The sequence below is a fragment of the Zootoca vivipara genome, chromosome 3 (genome assembly GCF_965207765.1).
Source record: "Zootoca vivipara chromosome 3, rZooViv2.hap1.1, whole genome shotgun sequence".
In the NCBI taxonomy this organism is placed as follows: Eukaryota; Metazoa; Chordata; class Lepidosauria; order Squamata; family Lacertidae; genus Zootoca; species Zootoca vivipara.
This window is the reverse complement of record NC_142586.1, coordinates 15008147-15020665: the sequence shown is the minus strand read 5'-3', so window position 1 is coordinate 15020665 and position 12519 is coordinate 15008147. Positions and strand designations below refer to the sequence as shown.

At 41.3% G+C, this 12519-nt stretch overlaps 1 protein-coding gene across 4 annotated transcripts in view; it reads left to right on the top strand.

Moving 5' to 3' along the window:
* Positions 1-12519, top strand: part of KIF16B (kinesin family member 16B) — an 85601-nt gene that overhangs the window by 20135 nt on the left and 52947 nt on the right. For all 4 annotated transcript variants that reach the window (XM_035110049.3, XM_035110047.3, XM_035110043.3 and 1 more), the window contains exon 12: positions 385-444. In XM_035110049.3, the coding sequence (XP_034965940.2) occupies positions 385-444 (60 nt within the window). The remainder of the gene's footprint in view (positions 1-384; positions 445-12519) is intronic.

Below are 12519 nucleotides of genomic sequence, written 5' to 3'. Positions count from 1 at the left end.
ATGATTGATTCATGATAATTAATGCAAGCGTAATGACTGGAATTTCTCCCTGTACTCTATGATAGTCTATAATTTAATGCAATAATTAATTGGTTGTATGGATTAAACACTCTATTCCCCATGTTTCAGTAGAAAAATGAAAGCCTTTTTTCTTTTAATTGAATATTCTTTTTCTTGAATATTGTACCCTAAAAATAGAACAGAATCAGAACCACGTTTGTATGTGTTTTGCTTTTTAATGCAGGAGAACTGGGATGCAGGCATAAATGAATAAATGTGAGCTTCTAGTTGGCTATGCTGATGTCCCTGGAGAAGAGACAGAAAAAGTGTGAAAATTAAAACTCTGGGTTTTATTTGTGAATAATACTTTGGTTTTTCTTGTAGGTGCAAGAGCTTACTAAAGAGTGGACCAACAAGTGGAATGAAACCCAAAATATTCTAAAAGTAAGGGTTATCTAAATGCTTCTTGATTTTTTAAATCTAAATGTGTTAAAAATGGGCTCCTGTATTTTGTGTTTATTGAATTTACTTACACCTTGTAGTGCATAGTCTTTTACAGGGTATAGTGCAACATCATGAAAGTAAAAAGTAGAGTCCTTAATTCTTACTAAAAATTCTCCCTTATGAAAGAGTTTATGTTAAAAGCTTAAGAGAGGAAGAATGTGAGGAAGCATTTAAAGCAAACATGCAAGTTTTCAGGATATCAAATTAATAAAATCTTTAAAAGTGGTCAAGACTTTCATGCAATCTGGTTTATTCATATTTTCTGCTCAACACTTAAATAACCCAGTAATGGTTACTTATGGAAATTACTCTGTTGTTTTCTGGAAAGGAGTCTTGACTTTTCAAATGTGGTAAAAGGTTTGAATACGGTAGGTATAGACAGATTTAAGGGATTCATTAATTTTGTCTCTGCGTGGATACCATGCATTTAAATGTGACTTACTGAACTGTAGTTCCTTTTCAAATCTGGGACATACTGAACCTGCTTCCTCACACACAGCCACTCCAACATAGTGACATTTCATAGAAACTTAAGCAGCTCACTTTTTGTACGTGTGGCGTTAACGGACTTGTCAATGACCCAGGGATATTATACTTCAAAATAAAGTACGCAGTCTGGAATTCAGTGTTGAACTGAAAACTGCCTGGCAGATGGTGCGACAGAATTTGTGTAATTTCTGCCCAGATATTGAATTGGGAATTAGAATATTCACATACTTCAGAATTTCGTGAGGGTTTTTCCCCCCCTTCAAAAGAAGGCTTTTTAAACAATGCGATCGTCTCTTACTGAAAGTAATTTCTCAGTCTCATGGTGCTGTTCCCCCCCCCCCCAAAAGCCTTGCATCCCTCATTTGATTTCTTTCCCCCTCCACCCAAGTTTGATGTGCCAGTCATGTGTAACTAGCTTATGTTTCATATTTTAGCTTGGATCTGTACAACACGGTTGCTTTAGGGGAAATGGAAACATCAACTAATTTATCTGCTCTACTTCACTATTGCATGCTAAAACTCTGTGTCCTGGGAAGAAGCAAACTTTAAGTGTACGCTGTAAAATATACTGCTTCTGCAGCATAAAACAGCTGGAAAAGCTGGCTTTCTGGAGCTTATATTGGCTCCCCCTGTACTTTCAATTGCAACTCAGCATTCTCTTGTTCTCCTTTATATACCTACCTTGAAAAACTCAAGCTGAGGTCTGTTTTGTACATTACAGATTCAGGGAAGTAGACAAATGTAACTGCTTCTGACATGACAAGGCACATCCATAATCTGTTTATTTCTAATGTGACCTCCCAGCTAACATGAAAGGGAGATTTCCAAGAAAAGGAACAAAATACCAATACTACTACTACTACTAATAATAATAATAATAATTTATTTATACCCATCTGGCTGGGTGTCCCCAGCCACTCTGGGCAGCTCCCAACAGAAAATTAAAAGCACAATAAAACTTCCCTAAACAAGAAGGGTTTTTTGCTTTCAGGTGTCTTCTTAAGGTCATATAGTTGTTTATTTCCTTGACATCTGATGGGACGACGTTCCACAGGGTGGACGCCACTACCAAGAAGGCGCTCTGCCTGATAATAAAAAAAATCGACCCTCGCTGGTTCACGTTTCCAGAATTAACAGTGTCTTCACTTCTCTTAGCTTTAATTCTTTGTGGTCAGCATTACTTTTTCAGTACAAAATTTGAATTGTGCTATTCTCCTTAAACAATGCTTCTGGCTATCACTACTTAGTTACACAGAGCTCCTGGAATTTGATCATAATTGTTTTCAGTATTCAATCCCTACCCCCCAATAATCTATTTTCTCACTTTGTTGGTCATCTTCCCAAAATTCTCTCCCCCCCCCACACTTTATCTAATTTCCTCTTCTTATCCCTGCTCTTCTTTGCTGATTTACTATGCTTAGTCATCTGTGTCATGGTTCCCAGCCCTCCTGTCTTCACCTTAAGAAGTTCTGCATGCTTGCTTGTCCTCCCACCAGCATGCTTCGGCTCTTTGTCCCTCAACAATAGTAGCAATATAACTATGACAACAATGCCGACAAGCTGGAATATAAAGCAGGGATTTAAAGCTTTAAAGCCTTCCTCCCCTTCTTCCCCAAACTTTTGTCCTGCTGCTCCCCAGTCGAAATGCATCCTTCCCACAAATATGTTCTGTGCTTACATAGGGGCTTTATTGTCATTAGGTCAACGGTTTAATGCCCGGCCGAGGCTTCTGGCATTATTCTTTGCCAAACTTTCAGATCTCTGAAAAGGCGGCTGCCTCTCAAAATGAATAAACACAATTGTATCTTTTTTCCTTCTGCTGAAACCCGAGGGCAAATTCAAACAACCGTTCTGGCATGTTGGTTACCATACTCGTTGAACTGGCAGAAGTTTCATTAAAGCAGCTTATGCTTCACCACTGTCCCAAAATGCCAGTTACCAACATCCTCTCAATCTTTTGCAAAAGTGAGTTGGTTTAGGATATGGTGCCCCATGCTCTGAGCTTGTGGCTAAGCTTAATAGATGACTTTTTCAGTACCAATTCCATTGCCCTATAAAAACAACAGCCTGGCAGAATTGCTCTGCAAATTGATCCCGGTGGTTGTTTTATTTTATCATCGATTTCCCCTTTGTAGCTTACTTTAGTGTTTAGAATGTTTCTGAAAAATCCCATAACTTCTAAAAAGTCACCACGGCTGTATTTTTAAAATTGCATTATTCAACCGTGAAGAAAATACCCTGTCCTTCTGACTGTTCAAAACTTACCTGCACTTTGTTTTCCTCACCACTAGATGTCACTGCAGACGCAGGAATTTGCTTCCTCTGCATGTAGGACTCTTTGGATATATCAAAGGGAAATGGTTTGGAATAATCTGGCTTCGTGTTCTATCTAGATAGCAGTTTGAAGAATTGCAAAACATTGCTATAGGTGTAGGTTGTAACAAGATAATGTAATTCTGACTGAAGTACTTGTGAACGACTGTTCTTTGCTGCGATGTGTAATCATTTGCACGGACAGATAAAATATTAATTAGTTTTCATTGTGACTTATTCCAAATACCATTGGTAGATTTTGCAACAGCAGTGCTCATAACAGAAGGCCCATTTCTCCTTTTGAAAACTGCTTTATATGCATTGGTAGGAAATTTCCCATTGGCACAAATGAGGCCTTCCCTCCCAATACAAATGGTTTTGAAGAGCAATTTTTGCCCTGGAATAGAAAGGGTTAAGCTCCTCCTCTGCTATGACCTCAGTAATTACCAGCCCCCTCCCGAACTGATTTTTCTAAAGTGCATGTTAAGTCATGTCTATCGTCACATCAAGATTTTAAGCTGAAAATTTGTTTTAACTGAATTCTGTTGGTATATTTTTCAGTTTTTGTTACTCTGTTCTAGCCTGTTTAGAGTTATTTCTTTGTGCTGAAGTGCAATTTGATAAATACACTTTTACTGTTTTATTGTGTTTTAACTCCTGTTCTGGTTACATGGGAGTTAAGTGAAATTACTCTTCCAGCTGAGCCCCATTACCTGCTTCCTCAGGGTGTCTCTACCCCCACAGAGAAGGTAGTGCATTTCTGAGGAATGCAGTTTGGTTACATGAAACATAATCCTCATTCGGAAGTGGGGAAAGAATTATGCCCAGGATCTTAAACTCCCATGAGTTGGGCAAAAGATCACTGCATTGCAGGGCATTGAACTAGATTACTTTTGTGGTCTCTTCCAACTCTGGACTTTTACGGTTCTATGAGTGGAACTTTACTCATAGAATATTGACCTTGTAAGAAAGGAAGAAGGCAGTTTTGGAGCATCCTACAAAAAACAATGGAGGTGGTGACGGAGGCTGCCAGGGAAGGAGGTGAAAATTTCTTTCCCCCACCTGCAGCCATTGGCAAACTTTATGGATCTGAATCCGTAAACTAACAGAGGGGCAATTTAAGAATCAAGCCTATATGCTTTGGTATAGAATATTTCTGTGAGCAATTCAGAAGCAAGTGCAGAATAATGCAGTGGTACCCTGGTTTACAACCATAATCCGTTCTGGAGGTCCGGTCGTAAACCAAAACAGGTTGTAACCCAAGGTGCGCTTTCGCCAATGGGGCCTCCCCCCCAAAAAAGGGGGTTGTAATCCCAGAAAAATGGGTTGTAATCCAATAAAAAGGTCACACACTTTCGGGTTTGACGTGGTTGTAATCCAAAACAGTTGTAATCCAAAGCGGTTGCAAACCAAGGTACCACTGTATGTCCAGGTGGGAAGGTGAGTGGATCTAAACGGGGGGGGGGGGAACCCACTATAAATAATTCAGAAATTAGAAAAGAAACTAACAAGAAATTAACAAAAGAAAAAAATCCCAATGAGAAATCCCCTTTTAAACGATTCTGGCTCTCTGGCATCATCTAGTATGCATGTTTAAAATGCATTCAGTATGTGTTTTCTTTACTAATGTAGCTGAGTCCTGTAACTCTGTGTGATTGTAGCTTTGTGTGACCTTTGGCTGGGGGCTCTTGCTTCCTCTCTGCATATTCATTGGAATTATATGAGCTTGCTTAGGTTCTGCATGGAGTTTTCAGAAGATACCAGTTTCAATCCCATGTTGGAAGGGTCGGTTTTATATTGCTCACATGTCACTCAAAATTGACTTTTTGAGGAAGAAAGATAACAAAACACCAGAATCTCACAACTGCCCCCCCCAGCTTAAGCCCACCTGAATTTTCTAGTCTTTCCTTCCCACTCCTATGTGAATGGATGCGGGTGGTGCTGTGGTCTAAACCACTGAGCCTCTTGGGCTTGCCAATCAGAAGGAGGTCAGCAGTTCGAATTAGTGCGACGGGGTGAGCTCCCAGAAGCTCTGTCCCAGCTCCTGCTAACCTAGCAGTTCAAAAGCACACCAGTGCAAGTAGATAAATAGGTACCACTGCAGCCGGAAGGTAAATGCCGTTTCCACGCACTCTGGCTTCCATCACGGTGTCCCGTTGCACCAGAAGCGGTTTAGTCTTGCTGGCCACATGACCTGGAAAACTGCCTGTGGACAAACGCTGGCTCCCTTAGCCTGAAAAGTGAGATGAGCAACACACCTCATAGTCACCTTTGACTGGACTTAACCATCCAGGGGTCCTTTACCTTTACCTTTACCTTTACCTTTAATGTGAACATGAAAAGCATCTTCTGTGTCTTAGACAAGTATGCTGTTTATCAAGTTCATGTGCTTATCCCCCTGAAAATCAAACCCTCTTTGAAAGGCTATCAGTCAGTTTTAAAGATTCTTTAGTCCTTTTCAACAATCTGCTTTTTAACCAATGTATCAATGACACATATTTCCTTAAATTCTGTCACCACCAAAATCCAAAAGGTGTATCTTTTGAAGAAAGATTTGCCAGTGTAAATGTTTTATTCACACTCTCTTTCTCTTTGCAGAGACTTGATTTTTAGCAACATGGACATTAATTATGCTAGTTTTGTGATTGTGGCAATAAAAATGTCTTTTTATGTGTTAACAGACGTCAATATTTGTATAGCTATGTTAGCAAACAGTTCTTTGGAGAGGCGAGTAATAAATAATGGAAAAAGTAAAGTGAATTCATAAGATCTATAATGGGCCTGTAATTCCCTCTCCTCTACCACCCTAAAAGAATTCTATCATTAATTGCACATCATTATAACTTAACTGTGCCAGTAGCTGCTCATTTGGACAGAGTTGCATGCTACATCTGCCTTTTTTTAATTGACATTTAGTTTGGAGGCCTATTGATGTCTGTGTGGGCTGTTTTGGCACCACCTGTATTTTCGCAGTAAGCTGCTCTCAACAGTGCTGTGTTTGTGTAAAGTGGTCATCTTCTCTCCCTTCCCTCTGCTCGCTTTTTAAAAACTCACTGTGTGTTCTTTAATGCTCTCTTTCCCCCTACCTCCGACTGATGGGGATAGTATGACCTAACATAACGAGAGAGAGAGAGAGAGATCCTACTAGGAAATTTCAGCTTAGCACTGTGTGTGTATGTGTGTGTTTGTGTGTGTGTTATGTATGCTTTTTGTGTGTGCCTTTTAACACAGGTTCTTTTAAATCACTATCTTTCTTACGAATAGTCTTTGATCTTTTAAAAACAGATGGCAGTCAGTAGTCAATGGAGGAGACTTCACTTATCTGGAAGAAGCGACAAACTAGTTTCTAGAAGTTCGTTTGGAATGCCTGCCACATAATTAGACTCTAGGAATCCTTTTTTATATACAGTGGTACCTTGGTTCTCGAACTTAATCCATTCCGGAAGTCCATTTGACTCCTGAAACAATTCGAAAACCAAGGCGTGGCTTCCGATTGGCCTCAGGAGCTTCTTGCACTCAAGCAGATGCTGCGTTAAATGTTCAGCTTCTGAAAAACATCCGAAAGCCAGAACATTTACTTCCGGGCTTTCGGTGTTCAAGAGCCAATTTGTTCGTCAACTAAGCCCTTCGAGAGCCAAGGTACCACTGTATATAAAAAAGGATTCCTAGAGTCTAATTATTATTATTATTTACTGTTTGGGTAGAAGAATAAGTGAATGTCAAAAAACAAAGACAGCTCAATTCTGTTCCTAGAGGGATTTCTGGATATTGGGAGAGGTTCAGCGAGCATCTATTTGCATAAGGAGATTTTTAATATCTCTCCTCCCACTGTAGCTCCCCTCATCCCAAAAAATTAAAATAAAATAAAGCTTAAGAGGATTGGTTGCCACATTGGAGCAGATTTTAGGGGGTGCATAGAGAGTTTGAGGGAAGGGAGAAGAGAAACCAGTGTTGCACACACAGATTTCCATTGTATGAGTAGGCAGACATTGTTGAATGTCACCCATTGCTTGTAACTTTTAACTATAGGCTGCACTGAGGTTTATGAGCAGGGCGTCAGTTACAGAGTTTGTACAACATTACAGTGCGCCAAAAAACCTTGCATAACAATTTTTTTAAAAAAAAACGGCACTGCATTAGCAAGGCCCACGGAATAAGTTTCTCCTTCCTTAATGGGCATCCTATCACTTCAGTATGAATATCAAATATGTCAGAATAATAACTTTCTCACAACAGGTTTTGGCATTCCTTTTCTTGTCACTCATACCCAGATGCTATTTAATTTTTCTCAAAAAATTCCGTATTTTGATTTAACCGAGCCTGATTGAAGGCATTGAGAATCAAGCCAATTCTCACTTATTAGACAAGTAATCACCTATAAAGACTTAGATTCTCCTGAGCAGAATGCTGTCCATGGGAATGTGATGTTCATGTCTGTAGTACTCATTCCGTACCACCTGTAAAAGCAAGAAGGCTTTTATAATTGGGTTTGGATTTTTGAGATCCCAGTTTTACATGATAGGGAATGCTGGCTGAGTTGTAGAAGTTCTGGCTCCTAGAATGGCAAATTGGGGCACTCTTAAATGGACAGTCAGGACAGGACCACTTTGACTAAGGCAATTGCCAGCGGATCATCGAAATGTCCAAATGTGCAACATGAAAGCAAAGGCCACAACATGCATACTTTTTAGGTATGCGCTTAACATGTCTTAAGTATACGGTATGTACTCAGAAATTTAAAGTAAGATGCAAAGGAGAATATCTATATGATGCAAACATCAAGGAGCCATGATGAGATGTGGTTCCTTGTTGAGTATATAGTGAAGGGCGAGGTGCAGGTGGGCTGTGGTCTAAACCACCGAACCTCTTTGGCTTGCCGATCAGAAGGTTGGCGGTTCGAATCCACGCGACTGAGTGAGCTTCCATTGCTCTGTCCCAGCTCCTGCCAACCTAGCAGTTCAAAAGCACACCAGTACAAGTAGATAAATAGTAACCACTGTGGTGGGAAGGTAAACGGCATTTCCGTGCACTCTGTTTTCCGTCACGGTGTTCTGTGGCACCAGAAGCGGTTTAGTCATGCTGGCCACATGACCCGGAAAGCTGTCTGGACAAATGCCTGCTCCCTTGGCCTGAAAGCGAGATGAGCGCCGCAACCCCCTAGTCGCTTTTGACTGGATTTAACTGTCCAGGGGTCCTTTACCTTCATATAGTGAAGGAAACCTGAATTTGCAGCTGTGCAATTTTTGAAATGGCCTTAAGTTCCAGTGGCCCACATATCAGTGGAATCCTAAGTGGGACTGATGAGGAGCAGAGCAGCATCCAGAACTTTGCCACCTTTTCCCTTGTGGAAAACAAAGACTCCCCTCCTTTCACTGCACCAGCTTCATGGTGATACAACTGAGGGGGCTGATGGTCAAGCCCTCGGGGGATTCACATAGTTTGGGATCCAGCAGATTCAAAATAGGCCCAGTCGGGGAGGGGGGATTTCTGCCCGCTGCTGCCGCAGTTCCTTTCTTCCCTGCCCAAAAATCGCTACTTGCCATCCTAACCTCCAGCCACCAATGTAGGTGCAATAGAATTGTGCTTTAAGTGTGTTTGAAATTGAAGCCTAGAGGAGAACTGATTTTAGTGTCTCTTTAGGTTGCGTTTTCTATGGAGTTCCCAATTTTTGAATTAAAAAATGAGGCCTCTGCATAGGGTGGGAGGTGGTACCATGGCAAAGCCTTGGTGCGTCTTTGAGTGCAACCAAGAGTGGGGGGGGGATCTTTAGACTTAAATATTTATTACCTGTCAGAATGCGTTTAAACTTTCCATCATTATGGTTCTAATTGGCTCCTGATTCTGCAAATGCTTTGAGCATAAGATGAGATTACTTAGTGAATTTATACCCCTCTGGAACACAGGGAGATGGGGTTTTGTTCTTGCATTATGTGCTACGTGCAGCTTCCTGTTGTAAGGTAAAAGGTAATTGTGAATACAGTGGAGCCCATAATGCTCAGCTTGGAGATTAATTTGAAACTTATTTGTATTGCATCAGTAACAGAGCACATAGAATTGGGTGGCTTAAGAAACAGTTATGGAGTGCAAAGCAGGATTTGTGTGCTTGTAGAAGTACGAAAGATATCAAAATCCATAGCTATCTGACCAGCCAATTACCTATGACATTTGAGAGAGCAAGAGCACCAATTAGTTTATGGTATGGGCACAAAATCAAACTGATAGGTTTTTAAAGGCCATTTCATCTGTCTTCGTGAAAACACTTGATCTTTTTACTTGAAACCAGCACGAGTACACTTTTTGTGTTTGCTGTGTTCTGACCTTTCAATGGCTGTTTTGTATTAGGTTTCCAAAGAGGATGGACCATATAGCTCAGTGGCAGAGCATTTGTGTGGCATGCACAGGGTTCATGCTTCAAGTCCCGGCATCTCCAGTTGGGGCTTTGAGAGACTACTGTCTGAAACCCTGCAAAGCTGCTACTTGTCCGTGTAAACAGCACTTAGCTAGGTGCACCAGTGGACCGACTCTGTATAAGGCAGCTTTCGACATATCCAACTCACACAACTTAAGTGTGGGGCCATTGAGATCAGCTCTGGTGAAAATGAGCATTTATTTCTTGGAGAATGTTAGGTGATAATGACTTCATCAGTTATGTAATGACTACTCAACAGGTAGTATAATTTCTGATCCCTGTGCAGTGAATTGTATCGAGGGATAGCTTCATTCATGGAAGATGGAGCAAGCTTGTGGTTTGTTTGTTTTTCCAGTTTCACAGGGGAGTATCCAAAATAACAGATCTAAATGGCAAGGAAGCAGATTCTGACTTAACAGGAAGAACTTTCTGGCAGGAGGAACCCTTTGACAATGGAATGGACTCATGTGAGAAGTGGTGGACTCTCCTTCCTTGGAGGTTTTTAAGCAGAGGTTGGATGGCCATTTGTCATGAATGCTTCAGTAGAGATTACTGCATTGCAGGAGGTTGGACTAGATGACCCCTGGGGTCCCTTCCGATTCTATGACTGTGTAATGTCAGTGGAAGGAACTTCAGCTTGTATGAGGCATCTGATTTTTACCACTGATTTTTACCTGGTGTAAACGTGTGTGGTTTGCAGAACCAACTCTCAGCACTGCTCAGAAATGAGAGGTCAAAGATGTTGTTTTTCCAACTTCTTTAATTGGGCTGAAATGTAGGTGCTCTGTGCATATCAGAACTTCAAGCATTAAGGGATTCATTTTTTCATGGAGACAATTCAGTGAAATAGCTTTTGTTTTGAAGGCTGGTTGGTGACTCCCATTTTTTTCTCTTTCCCAGCTCTCAGATACTGTTTTTGTCATATAGTCAGTGCATGCAAACATGTCCATGCATAGTGAAGGTAAATGCACTCTTACCCCTTCATACACAGAAATGTAAATACTCCTAGCCATGTTTTAGTGTATCCTACATTCAGTATACATTGAGTGTGGGGCTATGTACCCTTTCATGGAAGTAAGTTCTACTGAATTCAGTGGGACTTCCTTCTGAATTGATGTGAATAGGCTTGTTCTATCCATCCAGCCCACTATCTATCCAGGGATGTGGGTGGTGCTGTGGTCTAAACCACAGAGCCTAGGGCTTGCCGATCAGAAGGTCGGCAGGTTGGAATCCCCACAAAAAGGTGAGCTCCCATTGTTCGGTCCTAGCTGCTGCCCACCTAGCAGTTCGAAAGCACGGCAAGTGCAGGTAGATAAATAGGTACCGTTCCAGCGGGAAGGTAAATGGCGTTTCCGTGCGCTGCTCTGGTTCACCAGAAGCGGCTTAGTCATGCTGGCCACATGACCCAGAAGCTGTCTGTGGGCAAACGTCGGCTCCCTTGGCCAGTAAAGTGAGATGAGCACCGCAACCCCAGAGTTGCCTGCGACTGGACCTAACGGTCAGGGGTACCTTTACCTTTACCTAGACCACTTGAAATTAGTTGCATTTAGCTATGTACTTGACAGTAGCCCCAACATTTCTCTTCCATGCCTGATTTAACATTACAATGCCTATCATAAGGAAGATCTCAATATCTCACAGTATGTCAGCACATTTTCCTGAGGCTGTTATATAGGACAGACAACTAATTTAGTTCTGCTGTGTTCAATTATACTTCTCTCATTTTTATTTTGTGTTAATGTTATAAATTTTATGTACCAGCACTTGTTTTGCTTGGAACCAATAGAATCTTCTGTTACATTACAAGAGAACTGAATAATGACTGATAATGATAGTAAGCATACTTAAATCATTTGCAAAGAACATTTATATGGGCTCAGCTGGTTTCTCTTTGTAACCTGATCACTTCTTAATCAATTGGTATTAGCTGCAAATTACCAGGTAGCCATAAACCAAACAAGCTAAATTATAGACAACAGTAATGTTTTATAGCTCAAAAGAAAGTACTTTTGCAGCATGGATTGCAATTGATTTTGGCTAAATCAGATTAGCATGACAATCTAGCCTGTTTTAACTTCTTAACAACTAAACAAATCAGGTATGAAACCTGCAGGAGACATTGATTTCAAGTTCTCTTTTTTCCAATTTAAGCAGATTACTATTAAAAATCTGCCTCTATGAATTTTGGCTGCTTCTTCCATTTTGGCATTTTCTCCAGTTACTGCATTCATAGGAGGTTATGTTAGTTGGCTGTTGTTCATAAGCAGAAGGTTGCATGTTGGGGTGGGTGGGTTGGTCTTAAAATGGGGGGGGGGGGTAAACCACCTATTTTCTTTGTAATCATTTCACTGGCACTATCACATGGGTTTTGCACAACTTTGTTGGCCTTTTTTGAGTCACCATTGAATAATGCAAATTGTAGCAGTGCCGAGGTCATATCTAGACTGGGCTGCTGTAAGGTATTATTTATGGGACTGCCCTGGAAGAGCATTCAGATGCTTCTTTTTAAATCCCCCCTTTTTTATCTACTGTAGCAGAATGCTGTTGCCAGAGTTGTATCTGGGGCCCATTATATGCATAGCTGCCAAGTATCCCGTATCCGCCGGGAAAACCCCTTTTTTCTCACCGTTTCCCGGCGGTCTCCCGTTTGGCAGAAAATCCCGGCATTGTCCCTTAAATTCGATTCTTCCCGGCGGCCATTTTTCTGGTGCCGCTTTGCCCTTCTATGGGCACCAGAAAATGGCGCCGCCGGCGCCGGAAGTCGCTTCCGCGCATGACCGGAAGTTGCGTGACGCGACTTCCGG